This window comes from Biomphalaria glabrata, chromosome 1 (genome assembly GCF_947242115.1).
Source record: "Biomphalaria glabrata chromosome 1, xgBioGlab47.1, whole genome shotgun sequence".
Classification (NCBI taxonomy): domain Eukaryota; kingdom Metazoa; phylum Mollusca; class Gastropoda; family Planorbidae; genus Biomphalaria; species Biomphalaria glabrata.
In genome coordinates, this window is record NC_074711.1 from 63,080,222 (window position 1) to 63,096,903 (window position 16,682).

Here is a 16,682-nt window from a genome sequence, read left to right on the forward strand (position 1 = left end):
TTGCTCAAATCTGTCAATAAATTCATCTTTAATTTTTCTTTCTAACTGTGCTGAATTAACTCCTCTCAACAGTTTTACTGGTTTTATCGAAATATTGCTTTACAAATTAAAAAGGAAGTAAATGACCGCTCTAAGTAATTTCTGCAAAAAAGATTTTTTTTTTCTTCAAAACAAACTAATTCTTCTACCAAAAAATAGACTGGGTATCCCTTTCCTTACAGTTTTAGATTCAGCTCATTTAATTTTACTGTTATATACACCATAAAGTAAAATGCTTGCAACCATTTGTCGTTCTCTAATTCAGGGTGATTAATGTCTTTATCATTTAGGAATGTAGTTAATGTATTAAAAGCAACACGCTTCCTTTGGAAAGCCATCGCACTTTTTTATAAAGAAGTTGCTCGGAATACTGAGTCTCCATTTCGTTAAGAACTCTTTAAACTGACGATGGTAGGGTGCTTTTGGCACGATACTGTTAAAAATCAACTATTTCGACCGAAAATGTTTGGACACAAAGCGCTTCTTGATGTATTATGCAGTGAAACGTAAGAATTTCGTGGTTTATTTTGCGCCAAAGAATCATAGTTGCCAACTTTTTTTCTGTCATACTTCTGGCTTCATCAGTTGCTATTGAAACGATTTTATTTATATCGATTATATTGTCTTTAAAGTATTTTGGCACGACATTAGCTGTATCTTCTCCTCTAGTTTGTCACGAGAGCGGTAGCAATCCTTCTTTTAGACCTTTGGGAAGACATCTATCTGACAAAAATGGTTAACTTGTGCAGTGTCTTTTATGTCGCAAGAATTATATATCGAGTGATAAAGCGGAAGAAAATTGAATATCTTCCACCTGCAAATATTTTACCTTCAAGACGAGGGGGTGCGCTGAAAAGCGAGTACAAGTGGCTGAGAGATAGAACAGAATCAGAACAATTTTTAAATGTTTTTTTTTTCCCGATAAAATAAATAATATTTGAGCATGGAACTAAAGTGCCGCAGCTTAGCATCCAAAGAGCCGCATGTGGCTCGCGAACCGCAGGTTGCCGACCCCTGGCCTAACTGAAGACTTATAATTGATGTAATTGTTTTGAAAAGCCTCAATCTCTTATTCGAATGCTCAAAAAAAAAAAATGGGATGAGATATACAGCAACAAGTGACTGAATAGTAATCAATGTTTTGCAGAAATCTGGTGCAAGGGAGGGGGGGGGTGCTCTCTTTCGGTCAGTAAATTAACTATATAGTTGTGAATAAAGGACAGCAGTTTCACGCATTCAATACTTCTCCCAAACCTCTTTCTTTTTTTTGTACACTGTAATCATTATTTGGCCTTTGTCTAACTAGGCTGTTGTCTAATAGAAAAACAGTTTCAAACGCAGGGGAAACGTATGACCGATACGAGTATATTTTAGAATACCAACCATCAAACAGCCCTGTGAGCGTACACGCAGGAGGATAGAAGGGCCAAGGAAAAGATGGAGTGATGTCATGAAATCAACTCTACATCTCCTTCCTATCTTAACTTTAACAATGAAAGTATGTTGACAATTACCCTTTATACAAGATGCAACCCTTCTAATTGTTTTCTTTATGCTGTGTATGTTTGGGGACTGAGTCATAAGAGATAATTAAGGACCTTAAGGTCATGTGGAGGTTAAAGCCTAACTTTAAAAAAAAACTCGAGAGCCAAGGACTATTATGAACATGTTAATTACTGTCATGATACATTGCACACAAACTAAAACTTGAAAGTAGTCCATCACGAACCCAGCTCTGCTGCTACTAACAGCTTTTCCTTACAGCCACGCCCTTTGACCTATTTTGAATGAATATATTATAATTACGCTATTTCTAGTTTAATACAATTCTGAAAGAAAGCACTAGGTTGGTCTATTTCATTCCATTTACACTTGTACGCTAAACTATAAGAGCAAGTCCTTGTAGCCAACAATCTCTTGAGTAAACAATGAATACTTAATTACCAGGGGACCTGCATACTTATCTCAAGAGCATCTTACTACTAAAGAATTTAAAAAAAAAAATATTTATAAACAATTACCAATGCAACTAGACAATTAACTTCCATGTTCAACAAAAACAACTTTTAATAAAGGCAATACATTGTGTCAGTTCTTACCTAGGTTCCTATAACCTTGTCTTGTCCCTTACTACTCTAGTCTTCACACAAGTTGTTGAGATAAAAGTGTCTGTGACAGCCAGCCATCTGCACATACTTAGTGGCTAATTTAGAAACTTACAAGTACAAGTCAGTTAATATGGCAAGGTCTTAACCAGCATTTATAATCATTTAGTGATTTACACCCAACTCTTACATGTGACAAGACAAGCTGTCAACTGGATCTAGCATATGGTCATTTAGTTAAATATTTATATTATATACATTCAGTCTTACTATTACATGTAACAGGCTATCAACTAACATTTAATCATTTCAATTAATATACTTTAACAAGCAATCCTTATGATTTATGAACAGATATTATATCCTTTACAAACTAAATTTCAAAAATGTATCCAATAATCCAAATATCATTTATAAAAATTGTACTACAAACTATTTCTATATTTTAACACTTCTTTTTAAATTAGATCCATAATCATAATAATAAAACAAAAAGAAAACTCAAAATTCTACCAGCAATCTGTCACAACATGTCACTTATCACATCTCACAGCTCTTTCTGCTACCACAGATTTATAACTATCCAGTCATCATGCCTAGCAAGCATTAAGACTCATTTTAGGAGAAAACATTAAAAACATAACTCAGAGACCATATTGAATATACACTGGTAGAAGAATAGTTTTATGGTTGTAAGAAGAGAAGAACAATGAGTGGAGATCACAAACTGTATTGCTTTCATAAGAATTCACTGACTGTAGCTATGTGATACTTTATATAGTATACCGGTATTATCTCCCTTCATATCACACCATACAAAAGAATCTCTAAATTCTCACTATTTAAATTTTCACAAACACCTTTCCCACTCGTGTTAATACCACTTCTAATAGAATCTGATATCAACAAATAGATTCTGATATCAACAAACAGTTAATGGATTATTAGCAAATACACAACTGCATAAAAGATACAAGGCCTTTAACTCACATTAATAATCAAAAAAATAATAAAATCTGACATTATATGTTTTTGTTTCATCAGTTACAAATGTTACTTCTGGAATAAAAATAAATAAATTCCTAACAGAAATCTTCAACTAAATGGTAGGAAATGAAGATGAGCTTGGTAAAAATTTATTTGTTCAAACATAAGTTTTTTCGTACACCTCGATTTAAATTTTATACATATATACTACACTCCTTAAATTTCTTATAAGTACTAAAAATAATATTTAAATGAATATGTACAGTTATATAATATGGATCTGAACAGAGCAGACTCTATAGTCTCAATAAAACCCATATTTATAAATAGGTTAAACTCATGTTCAGTCTGGATTTTCTAAATTATGTAGCCTTTAATATATTAGTTTTATATATCAAGGTTATACTGTAATTCTGTCAATAATTTTAATAACTTTCTAAGTATTTTATGAGCATGGACAAAAAGTACTATTGCAATTAATTGTGTGTATGTCATAACAAAATTTGTGCTAAATTCTATGAAATGACATGAAAGCTTTCAAAGTTTCAGTGTGGGGAGCTTATTGCACATATGAGTTTTAAAAAAAAAAAAAAAAAAAAAAAAAAAAAAAAAAAACAACTTAAGTTAATATGTACATAATGTACATCAACAAATAAATCAAGAATCAAGTGAAATTGTGTAGCTGTGATTTACATAGATGAAACATGATATACAAATCTGATCCACAAATATAGGTTGCATTTCTATTATTTAAATTTGTCTATCAACGGAGAAAAAAGAGGAAACTAATTATAAGCCTCCAAGTAAAGTGAATGTGTATTTAAGTGTCCTCTCTTTGTATAGTTGTTCATGCCACTGTCTTTCTCCAAGTGTTAACATTTGTTGTCTTCGTGCCTTACTAAATTCTACTTCTTCACTATTAGGAAACTATGTTTAATGTTCACATATTAGAGCTGTCATCACATGAAACACCCGTATCACTTTCACTATCACCAACCGTCTGCAACATCTGTAGCAGAAACTTAGCTCGCTCCTGAATCTGTGGACACAAAGAAAGGCAATTATATTTGTCAATGTAAAACAAAGAAGGATTCTTTTATTTGTCATCTCTAAGACCAGATGTGCTCTTCTACTGAAATATGTAAGTTTTAAAAATTATAGAAATGAATTTCACATATGAACAATGTCTGACCTCAGTGGTGGATTTCTCAGGTATAAAATGTTGAATCTTTTTTAATGACAGGGCAGTGATGCCTTCTTCTGCTACAATGGTTAAAATGGATCTATCCCAATCTCTGTGGATTAGTATTATTATTTCCATGAGAAAAAAAAATATGCCACAAAATTTTAGAATAACCTTTAATTTTCACCTTAAATAATTGAAATTTAAAAAAAAAAAAAAATATTTTAGTGACTCACAGTTATTTAACATGCAAGTTTTTTTACCCATAAAAATATTAGAGACCAGTCAAAGTTTAAGTGTCCCAAGTATTTGATTTCAGTGAATGTTACCTAATTTTAGAAAAACTTATACTTATCTTAAACAAAAAATACCCAGCTTTACCAATACTATCTTGAAAGAAAACAAGTCAAGAAGAGCAAATACACTACAGTAACATTGGGTGTTGAATAGTAAAAATAATTCACTAAAAAGGAAGATTAGGATGCAGATGTCAAGAAGATGTGCAAAACATGTGGAAAGTTGGAGACAAGCCTAGAACTAAGACCCCTGCAGGACACTGGGTTGGTGGCCTATGCCCCAGACAGGACTAAAGGCACACATGAGATGATGAAGTTTACTTTTATTAGATGTTATTTAGAGCTCTTTAGTACTCGAAGTACCACATAGTTTATTCAAATAATTTTTCAACAATGTAAGCTTGACATGTTATTTAGCAAACCCAAGAAGCCTCTCTTTGAACATTTTAACTAGAATAACATCATTGATATGAGAATAAAATAACTGATTTAGGAATAGCTAAATATAGCTTAGGAAATTCTTCTGTGATGTCATCACAATTGTCTAGAAATCTCAAGAATCCTGGAAACTCAAGAAAAAATAAAGAATGGGAAAGGATGATATATGCAGTTTTGTTCATAAGTTTAGGTTCATAAAGCTATTATATTAGAACTGAATAATTCAAAGATAGCAAGAAAATTATGGAATTTATTTTACATGTTTAAATACAAATTTGTGGATGATTCTCTGTGCTTTAGTTGTTAGGCAAATGTGTTTGTATTATAATAACAAAGAATATACCAGATCTACACATTCCAACTTGTATTACATTCTGCACAACACAATCCCACAGCCCATCAACTTGCATTGGGACTAAAGAGGTCATACTGTCATAAATGTCATAGTCAACAAAGTATCCCACAGAAATTCAACAGATTAATACTATCCATGAGTAAAAAAAATATTAGAAAATAAACATAACTTACTCAGACCATTCATCTGTATCTTCCACTTCTGGTGTAACCTCAGCAGTTAACTTTGATGATGATGCTTCTTTCACCTTGTTTGACTCTTGTAGTGCAACAGGAACAGTCTGAACATTTGTGGTTGAATCTAAAGGAGTATCATTGATTCTGCCACTTTCTTTGGTTGGCATACTGTTTTCTGGTTCTGATAAGGCTCCAGAAAATGATAACCTGGTTTCGGTCTCATTGACAGATTTGGTCACACCCATGTTGGTGCCATCTTTCAAGGTCAAATTAGAGGATTCCAGGTAAGCCAGGAGATTGAATCTTGAAGATGTATTTCCTGACTTACCTGGTGACATCGCCTGAGCCAATTGATGAACATGTATGTCCATAGACTCATCAAAGCCACCAAGTGAAAAGTTATCCAGATAAGCCTTAACAACGTCTGGGATCTTGCCTTTAAACTTGGAAGGTGAGAAATGAAATAAGCTTGAGGTGTCTGAGGTGTGGAGATCAATTGTGGACAGTAATGTTCTGTTTTGAGTTGAAGAAGCACATGGTACACTTTCAGTTGCAACCTCAGTGTGCATGTCTCTTTCATCAGAGTTTTCATATGAACTAGTCCTGGGGGGAGATGGCTCCATCTGTTCTATGCCCAGTGGTGATTTAGAGAGTGAAGAGACAATTTTTACTGAAGGTGAATGTACAATTTGGCTGCACTCCTCATTCACTGGTTTTATAGGTGTAGATGTATTTTGCTCCCCAATTTCTACTGGCTCATCACAGAGTTTGTCTTCCTTGTCCTGGATTGGATCAGTGGACAGGCTTGGGGTAGCTTTACTTGCTTCGGATTTGCTCTTCCTAGATTTCTTAGTACTTGGCTTCCGGGGCTCTTCTTTTTTAGGACTTTCTGGGAGGGTTTCTTGTGGCTGTAGAAATACCATAACAGGTATTCTTGTATGAATAATTGGTGTGGTGGAAATACTAGGATGATGTGCAACAGGAGTAGGGAATCTCACAGTTGAGTTTGTTATGGGTGGAATTAAAGAAATTGGCTGAAGCATACTGGCAGGTAGATGTGGATTAGCCATTGGTGTTATTGGTTCTGGTTGCAAGGCAACTGTGGATGTCTTAGATCTTTTGGTTTTAGACACTCTGGTACTAGATTTAGTCCTAGTGGGAGGTTGTTTTGTGTTTTCAGATTGATGAGAAGGGTTCTGAATTTCATTATCCAGAGTTACATTAGATGAGCTTCCTGGGCATGGCTTGTCAGCAGTTGTTGAGTCACTAACAACTAATGGTACTGTTTCAGTCAAGCTGTTTAAGTTGGCATGTGATATGGAGTCTGCTATGCTGCTTGTATGAGATGTACTTGAAGAGCTTGAGCTCTTAATGTTGATGGGGGATGATGTTGCTGATGGCATGAATATATTGGTATAAGTAGATCTGATCAAATTGCTGGCAGGACTATCTGACATACCATCACTTTCTTTGGATGGGATTAGTACAGGTGCATTGTCACACTTATTCATCACAGATTCTTCTTTATTTTCTTTTGCCTCCTTCTTCCCAGAATCTGCTAAAGTCTGTGCAACACTATCTTCTGGGTTTTTTGAATCAGAACTAGTGAATGCATATTTTTCTGAAATACTAACCTTATGACTTTTACGTTTTTTTATTTTCTTTTTTCTTTTGGTCTCCACAGCCTTTATTTTGCTCAATTTCTTTTTATTTTTTTTCTTCTGCTGCCTCTGAGCTCTAGCTTTAGCTAAAGCAATCAAGGCTGCTTCCTTTTTAGCTTTCCTCAGCTTCTCTTTTTCTTCCAGTGGATAAATAATGGAAACATCATGGTAGTCAGTGTGATGGTACATCTTTAATATTGGCTTCCCTTCAAACATCTGAAAAGAAAAGTGGGGCATTGTAATAAAACTATTAAAAATAGTATTTAGAACAAAAATAAGCAAGCAAGTTATAAAAATCTCTAAAATAACATATTCATTATTCTGTTTTCTCAAACATTTTAACTTGTCTTTAGGTCAGATTTTTGAGGTCATGAAAGAGTAGAAAAGTTTATTAGTTTGATGGAGAAATAGACAAATTTAGAATTATAGTAGCAAGAAGAGATAATGTTTTGAGTTCTTTATTGCTAGTTTTCATCCCTTTTTTAAAATCACAAATTGCTATTGCTGACAATGACTACCTAGCATCAAATTACATTGGTGATAATTGATGCTGAATAATCTAAAATCTAATTATACATGGCACATCAAGACAACTAATTTAGTTCAGAAAAACAGAATTTTACAAAGCTAAAGTACACATTTAAAAAAATGACACCTGGCATCATGCCCAGTTATGAATGTCTTCCGACTGCACTTACCAAGGAATGAACATAAAGTAATGTAACCAAGGAATGAACATAAAGTAATGTAACCAAGGAATGAACATAAAGTGATGTAACCAAGGAATGAACATAAAGTGATGTAACCAAGGAATGAACATAAAGTGATGTAACCAAGGAATGAACATGAAGTGATGTAAGTTAAGAATGAAGCACATCAATTTTCTCACAAATAAAATTCATACTAAAATGGCATTCAACCAACTTCCATTGAGCACATTTTTATTTTGAAGTACACGTTAGTCCTGTACCAAAACTTAATCCTTATCTAAAGCTTTACCAAATTTTTGGTAATAATAACTTAGTGTAATATCAAAATGTTGATTTTACCTCAAAAGAACATCCAAACATTATCAAAAAAAAGAAATTCAGCTGGTACACAGAACATGACTTATACAGACTTTGACGCAAGTAACAAGAAAAAAAATAAGAGAAGCAGAAATCAACAAAATGATTATGCCTTTTGAGGGATGAGACATTAAAGATTGTAAGAAAATGAGGCAGAATGGAGAGAACTGTTTAGTAGATCACTTGTATCATTAATTTTTTTATTAATTTATACAGAGTAAAAGTAAATTAAGAAAAATTACTGAGCTTCTTACATTCTTAAGGTTAGTCTTAAAATAGTTCACAAAGCATGAAAAAATACAATGTGTTAAATTCATGTTTTGTGATCTATTTTGAGAATAACTTTAATAATGTAAGGTACACAGTAGTGCTTTTTAATGTACTTTTAGACTTACCTTCAGACTGCAGGACACACAATGCTTCCTTCTCTTCACAAACTTTTCATCTCGTGATTCCTCATGACATTTACATGTACACAATTTTGTGTTGTAGTTTTCCCTTCCCTCAGGTAAGGTAACTTCCTCAAACTTATCTGTATCTCCAACATCGTAGACCTCATCAAGGGTGACATGCTCAAAGTCATCAGGATGGCTGCAAATATTGTTTAATATGTTCAATTTAAAAGGTCAATACTTAAAATGATGCATAATGACTTCAATATAAATCATACTAATAACTATACTAATATTACAATGTTTATATATCAATTCTATAAAGGTGTTGTTTTATAAGTCAAATAATTTTCTAACAACAGCTTTTCTGAATCATTATTTCTCTAACGTGTTCTATCTTGTCTTTAAAGTGCATGTTTTTAACACAATGTTTAGTGGGCTATATCCGTGAACAAATCGTTTACCACTCAGGCATTGGGCCATCAAAAAAATATGCCAGCAGATCATCCATAAGGCCTGGTACATGGCGCAATACTGAAGTTATTCTGTCTTTGAATGGAGTTGTATCAATATGTGCATCCTGATTGATTGATAACCATTTGGACATCATCTTCAGAGTCCTTTGAAATGTTATGGTTGATGTGTCACAGTAAATCTAAAGTTTACAGCACAAATATATAAATACAACTTTAGACAAATTTAAAGTAGAAAAGGAACGAAATTAGGGCTTATGATATAAGATTTTTATATCTTTTTTTAAAAATATCTTTGAAATTTTTATTTGTAAGAATTATGTACCAAAAACATGATAAAATAACTTTATTTCTAAGCCAAATCAATACTATAGTTTTGAAGACAAAACAGTTGTATTTTTTTTTTTATATTTATTATTAACATCTCTTAGTGGTAAAAAAACTAGGAATTTTTAGTATTTGTATTTCAAATAGATGTTATAAACTATGAAATCAGTTGTATATTTTTACCTCTAATTGCCTTAAGAAGCTACGGATTTGTTGGTATTCAAGACTGGATACAAAACACTGACACTCAACAGCTTGGAAAGCCAAAAGGAATCCAGCAAAATCATCCACTAGATCTTGATGGTCAGATAACAGGATGGCCAAATCAGCATACAACTGAATAAATATATATATACATAATAATATGTTGGTGTAAGAAATAATACAAAATGGTGTATACTAGAAGTCAGATACAAAAAAATAAATTGTTATTGAGTAAGACTTTTTCACAACCATTTTTCTCTCTAAAACACCTTCAGTAGATTTCCCATTTCAAAGTACCCCTTTTAAACTAGAGGTGCACCGGATTATATGGCATGGACAATGTAAAATACGTAAATATATATTGAACTAGCTACTAATGTAAATATCTCTAAGGTAAAGTCCAATCTGGCTTGTATAGTGTTTGGATGTATGTGTTGAAGAATTTCAGACCAACAACTGGTCATCAGGCTTGTAATTTAAAGCTCAAGGACCGCTTCTGGTACTGGTTCCAAGGGCTTAATACTGATAGTAACTTCTAGTTAATAGTTGGAATCTGAAGCATTGTAGGTCAATATTTATTATTTTAGATTAATTCATTTGCGGTAAATGATATTTTATTAACCTATTTATAGCTTGGACCTTAGATGATGCCGAAGCATAGATTAAATTGTAATCTGGTCTATTATTGAGATCTATGTTTAAATCTACAGTTCTATAGATCTAAGAGCATTAGGCAAAGCAACTGAGAAGAAAACAATTCCTCAACACCCTCGACAGATTTTTACAACCTGGTCAGATAGAGGAAGTGGGCCAACACATGTAGTCCTGGTGAAGTGTGTAGAGTTGATGGTGTTGAGCTTATGCAATAGTGTTGAGTGGTCAGGCAAAAAAATAACACATTGGCATGGTCAGTTAAGCAAGTAGATGTTTTATTTTATTTTGTAAAGTATGTAAGAAACATCTTCCTTAATTATAAGGCCTACTGATTTTATAATTGTTTCTGTAATAAAAAAGCATGGAATTAAGCCTCTAGGTGTAAAAAGTCGTCCTGGCCTGATACACAGTAGCTAAGTACGCATCGTAAGTTAAAAAAATCAGTAATAAGAAGGAGTTACTTGACATTCTCAAATTATTAAGAATATCGTCATCAAATCAAGACACTTAAGGCAGGAGTAATATTCAAGTTAACATGTTAGGAAAAGAGATTTCTATCCATGTAAGAGAACTAGGCAATCATGAAGAGGTGTGGCCTTTGGTCCAGCCATGTGATTGAGATTTTTCTCCAAATAAGCAAACTCATTGTCTGGTTACCCCTGTTGAGGTGTGGCTTGAAGTCCAGCCCGCCTAATTAAGATTAGCTACCAAGTAAACAAACTCAGTTCTCTTGTGTGACCTCTAGAGAGTACCTACGTCCATGGTATTTGACTTGGTGGTCACCTGTCTATCAATGAACTCAATGTGATGGGTTAAACAAATAAAAGGGGGTGGGAGTTGTTCATCTCTACCCGTGTTACCTGCGTAATAAAGATTCTCCAAGCAAACAAACTCAGTTTCCTCATAAGGTGTGACCTCTAGACAGTGTCAACATGTTGACATCTGGCATAATGTGGTCACCTCTCTATCTATGAACTCAATGTTATGGAGATATACCCGCACATCTAGATATATGTCTGGTCAGTATGACATAGTTAAGCAATATTACACTTTAACTAGCCCACTCAAAGGTCAAGACAAAATTTTAAAATGTGCCAGCCATCACTGCTATGTATGTAATGCGAATTTAAAATGTTAAGTTTTATTTCTATTTAGATAAACACACCTTGCCTTTGTACTAAACGATGATGCATAGTCATAGTTTTAAAAGCATACTCTTTTATTTGAAACATAAACATTAATGTATTTTAGAACTGATATTATTGAATCATGTCCACTTTATGAATATTGGCTGGTTTTTATTGATGTAGAGATTTAGTTTGATGACATTCGACTGTTCCCTTCATTAAGTATTTAACTTCTTGTTCGACATCGTTTATCAGCGTCGACTACCTTTATATTGTTTGCCTTTCGCCTGCCTTGTTTCGTTATTTAAGTGTTTGACGTATCTGGAAAAGACTTAGCGCAGAGGCACCTAACAATATCAATAGAAATATAGGTACTACCGTGTAGTTTTTACTATCCGGCCAACTATTCGGCAGAAGCCAAATATCGCAGAATAGTGAAAAATTGCTAAATATTCAGCCAAAGCGACTATCCAGTGCACCCCTACTTTAAACCCAACCACTTGATTTTCCACACATATATATACAAGCAAAGCTAATTTACAATTCTTCATTAAATTAATCTCTACCATTAGTAGAATGATTAGCAACCTCAACTACTCAGCTGAACACAGCAAGTGACAATTAGTATTTGCAGCACATAAGCTTATAAAATACAGATGTTACTTCATAACAAAGACTAGGCCAACGTAATTTGTGTTCATTTGCATGATGAAAATGTTTCTATATACTTCATACTGATGCCAGGCCAATTACAAATCATCTGCAATCACCAAGGGAAAGTTGGACTAAAAAAAAGTTCCCTTTTCAGACCTTGTGATCTATAGGGCAGATGATGTTAAGGTCATCTGTTTCTTTGGCCGATGGTTAACTAGCAGGGTGTCATGTGGCCAGCATAACGACCAGCTACCTTTACTTTCCCCAACTAAAGTCAGGTACACATTAGAGTTGGGTTGACTCAGGTGCAACCTAAAAATCCCAAAATTCAAAATCCCAGTCTTCACAGAGATTCAAACCCAGGACCCCAGGTTAGGAAGCCAATTAATAAACCACTCAGCCACCGCACCCTTTAGGGCTAAACAAACAAGACTAAAATATTTGCCTCGAAAAGAAATTAGTCATTTACAAATTGTTGTTTCTTTCTATTTTGACAAGCTGGATAATATGAACATAATTATATTTGTATTTAAAATACAGCATTGGTCTAAGTGTTACTTAAATAATGTTTTTATTTTCATTTAATACTTTATTGTTAATAGAAAATGGTGTTTCACAGTAGGCTGCACTATCTACTCAAACACTATTTATAAACATTCTAATCAATTATGAGAGCTACTAGTCTAGTCACCAGTAATTAACATTCTTAAGACCATGCCAACTGCTGACTTTCCCATCCAGTTTATTGACTAAACAATAAAACCTCAGTATAAATATTGTTTACAGACAAATCAATATTTATTCTACCATGTTTGAAAGATGAAAAAAAAAAAATAAACAGCCAATGAAGCTAATTTTTTTAAATTTTAAATAAGACAGAATCATTTCAGAAATCTTTAGAGAGAATAAGAACTCTCTATGAGCTGTTTTGAATTTGTAAGGATTAATTTTTAATGGATATTCCATAAGGACCAAGACTGCAAGTGTCATAAATATTAGAGTGATTAATGTGCCATGAAGAGGCTAAGGGTTGTAAGTTAACACAACAAAGTACAAATATAATGTGAGCGTTGGCTACTAAGTGACTTCAGGGACACACACGGTTTAGACATTCATTTCTAACTAATTTTTTGGATTAAGCAGACGATAGAAGGTTCAAGTTTTTGGTTCATTGTTTCATAAATAAACTGTTTGAAAAAATGTGTTTAATATTCATCTGAGCAAAGAATTATGCATAAAATTAAAACTTACTAAGTTTGTATTTTAAACAGTACATCTTGAATGAACATAACTATATATCTATTTATTTCTATGTTTTAAAAAGAAATTTAAAACAGCTTCAAAAATGAATAACAGCATGGGGGATTTCTCAGTCGATGAAATAGAGGAACAGGATGAAACTAGCCCAGCAATGATCATGTTAACCACCTTAAGGCCTGTGTCTGCAATCAGTGCAGAAGCCAAGCTTGAAATGTATCTTATGACATTCTCTAGCTACAAAATGGCTAGCTACATAAACAACTATGTCCTCATCACAGAGGTTGTTGTTGGAAGTGTGGCTAACATACTGGCACTGGTTGTCATGTTGGGACTGCTCAAGCTGACTATCTGTAACTACATGGCAGCTTTGGCTGTAGCAGATCTTTCGGTGGTGCTTGGGCCAGCCCTCATCAGGTGGATGCAGAATGTCAGTCATGACCCTAGGGCATTGAACTCTTATCTTTGCAGGTTCCTTAACATTCAGTCTTATTGGAGCTTCAGCCTCAGTGCCTGGCTGCTAGTGGCTATGACAATAGATAGGTATATTGCCATCACCTTCCCGCTGAAAGCTCTGGTCTGGTCCACACCAAGACGTGCCAGGTTTGTAATAGCTGCTCTTATGCTACTAATGTTTCTTATAAACATGCACTTCTTTTTTACTGCAGTTGTAGTCAAACGGCGAGATGACCAGCAATATGGTTGTGTTTTCTATGACCCCTACAAGCAGTTCATAGAGGATGTTTGGCCATGGTTAGATGCCACTGTATACTCTTTTATTCCATTCTCCTGCTTACTTGTATTCAATTACCTCATCATAAGAAGTCAGAAAAGATCAGCAAAGGCATTTTCATCTCTCAAAGGCTTCGTTAAAAACCATAAATCTAGATCTCCAACCAGAATCAATCAGAAGTTAACAATGACTTTACTGACAGTCAGTTTCATTTTCTTGGCCCTTACAGCACCAAGAATTATACTGATTATTATCAGGACCTCTGTTTTCAACTTTAAGCCCACACCAACAACCATAGATTTTAAAGTCCTGGCAGACTACACACTGACAGCAAGCATCATCAATGTGCTAATCATTGGCAACCACTGCATTAATTTCTTCCTATACATACTGACAGGTAGGAAATTCAGACAGCAAATAATCCTCATGTTCAAACAGTGCTGGCCCAAAAGACTGAAGCATAAAAATATTACTTCTGTACAGAGTTGCAACACTGAGACCAATTCTCAGAACGGAGGTAGCAGAGATATAAGCACAGTGATAGATGTGACTGAATTATAAACTATCCCGAAAGTACACAACAGCTGCTAATAATGATATATAAAATGTTATCTGATTCAAATATTTCTCAATTTCAACATGTTAAATAAACATTCTCTTCATATTTTATCTTTAACAAAATATATAAAATATTGAACTTTTTAAAAGTTTCAATTAATTATTTTACAATTTTTAACAAACAAATGCTAAAACGGAAGAAACAATTATTTGGTCTACATTGCTGTACACTCACAAAAAAAAGCTACATTTTTATTAATGTATTTGTTGAATAAATTGAATCAAAAAAAAAAGGAAACCAAGTCTTAGACAGCCTAAATGTTTTCTACTGACCTCAATAGGATTACAGTGATCTTTATTCTGACTGTGAAGTAGAAATAGAAATTTTCTGAAGCGTTCCGGATCATCCTTCAGAACTTCCTTCACACTATTGAAGTAAATCTGTGCATAAGCAGTGTCCCGTTCATCTTTCTGTTTTATTAGACAAGAAAATCATTATAGATCATTTTTTGAAACATAGTTTTTTATTTAAGATTATTGTGTTCAAAGTCATGTGCCATTTAATTTATTTTTTTTACATAGTTTAAAAAAATAGAATAGAAATTTTTGTGGAACATTTTCTTTTTGAATGTTAAATAAACAATAATCCATTTTTGGCTACATTTATTCAAGGGGTTTTTATCAATTTGCATTGATATAATAATATTTGCATAAATCATTTCTAACCTTAGGGTCTCGTTCAATCAAATCAGAATCCAACATAGCCAAGCAAACATCTTTTCTTCTCTGTGATTTTGTCTTTGTGTCAGAGTCCATGCTATTCCCTTTCTTAGGATCATATCTGTTATTAAAAACAAACATTTAAAAAATGGAATCCAGTTAAAAGTAGCATTTTTTTCTATCTACAATCATGTGACTAACCGTATAGTGGTACTAGCAGCCATCAGGTCTTCCAGCTGAATCTGGTCATCCTCACCAAAAGCCTCATCTTCCTCTTCTTCCTCCTGAGACAAATTCAGATCTTCTGCTTCATTCACTTCATTTCTAACAACTTCTTGACACTTTTCTACCAGAACATCCTCTTGACAAATTTCAGTTGATACTGTGTGGGGATGAACAATAAAAATTATTCACTTTACATATTTAATAAAAAAAAAAAGGATAAATCAACAAATCCAACATCTTTTCTTCTATACTGTTTTACCTTTTAGAATTAATGTAAATGAATGTATTATCACAGTGACTGAAATGGTGGGGTTTTTGTTTAATTATGTTAATTTCTATTTTTATGTTTTAATGGGAATGGTGTTTTTAATGTTGTCACAATAAAATAAATACTCTGGACTAGACTAATTGAAAGGCTGTTTTTATGTAATGTTCCAGATAATTATTCTCTAAAAATATAATTAATTTAGTGTTAAGGGTAATAATATTTGTTTAGAATGACTCTATTGATGAAGATACTGAGCATACATGAGACACAAATCCTTCCATGAAATGATCTTATTTAAAGAATAATTTGTTTCCTCATGTACATTGCATTTATAAACATTTATGAGATAGCAGTATACTTTAGAAGTTTTAGTACTGCCTCTAGGCAAACAAGAAACATAAGTCAGCTTAAATTCAATATTCCCCATTAAATATTCTCTAATACAGGTTAAAAAATTTGTATGCATTACAGTTTTATTCCATAATGTACTTAGCTATTACATATTTATACATTTTTAACTAAATATTTTCAAGAAACTGTTTAAGTTCATTTGTTAAATTTTGCTGGGGTGTAACTTAATAGCAAAGTCATCAAGTTTAATATATATTTTGATTGAACCTTTAAAAAAAAGTATATTGATAAATGAATTACTTCAGATGAGGGGAGGGGAATACAAAACCAAGAAAAGTGACAAAATATTATTTTGAAAAAAATGTCATGTAGTCAAAAAACAATTTTCTTCAATTTATTTTATCATTGATTTCTATTTTAACTATACCTAAC

General features: G+C 33.1%; 2 protein-coding genes across 6 annotated transcripts in view; one reads left to right on the top strand and one right to left on the bottom strand.

Annotated features, from left to right (window-relative positions):
* Window positions 1-2,081: 2,081 nt before the first annotated feature.
* Window positions 2,082-16,682, bottom strand: part of LOC106072261 (uncharacterized) — a 29,185-nt gene continuing 14,584 nt past the window's right edge. For all 5 annotated transcript variants that reach the window (XM_056006871.1, XM_056006878.1, XM_013232605.2 and 2 more), the window contains exons 20-28: window positions 15,608-15,788; window positions 15,413-15,527; window positions 15,020-15,157; window positions 9,683-9,835; window positions 9,164-9,354; window positions 8,703-8,898; window positions 5,577-7,456; window positions 4,324-4,426; window positions 2,082-4,170 (exon numbers count right to left, since the gene is read on the bottom strand). In XM_056006871.1, coding sequence (XP_055862846.1) covers window positions 4,072-4,170; window positions 4,324-4,426; window positions 5,577-7,456; window positions 8,703-8,898; window positions 9,164-9,354; window positions 9,683-9,835; window positions 15,020-15,157; window positions 15,413-15,527; window positions 15,608-15,788 — 3,056 coding nt within the window. In that variant the 3' untranslated portion in view covers window positions 2,082-4,071. The remainder of the gene's footprint in view (window positions 4,171-4,323; window positions 4,427-5,576; window positions 7,457-8,702; window positions 8,899-9,163; window positions 9,355-9,682; window positions 9,836-15,019; window positions 15,158-15,412; window positions 15,528-15,607; window positions 15,789-16,682) is intronic.
* On the top strand, window positions 12,992-15,026 carry LOC106072260 (G-protein coupled estrogen receptor 1-like). The gene has a single exon (XM_013232604.2). It carries the CDS (start codon window positions 13,484-13,486, stop codon window positions 14,687-14,689), a length of 1,206 nt encoding a protein of 401 aa, XP_013088058.2. The 5' UTR covers window positions 12,992-13,483; the 3' UTR covers window positions 14,690-15,026.

Bases quoted from the DNA above. Each gene is read 5' to 3' on its own strand.
- LOC106072260 (XM_013232604.2), top strand. From the start codon at position 13,484: ATGAATAACAGCATGGGGGATTTCTCAGTCGATGAAATAGAGGAACAG.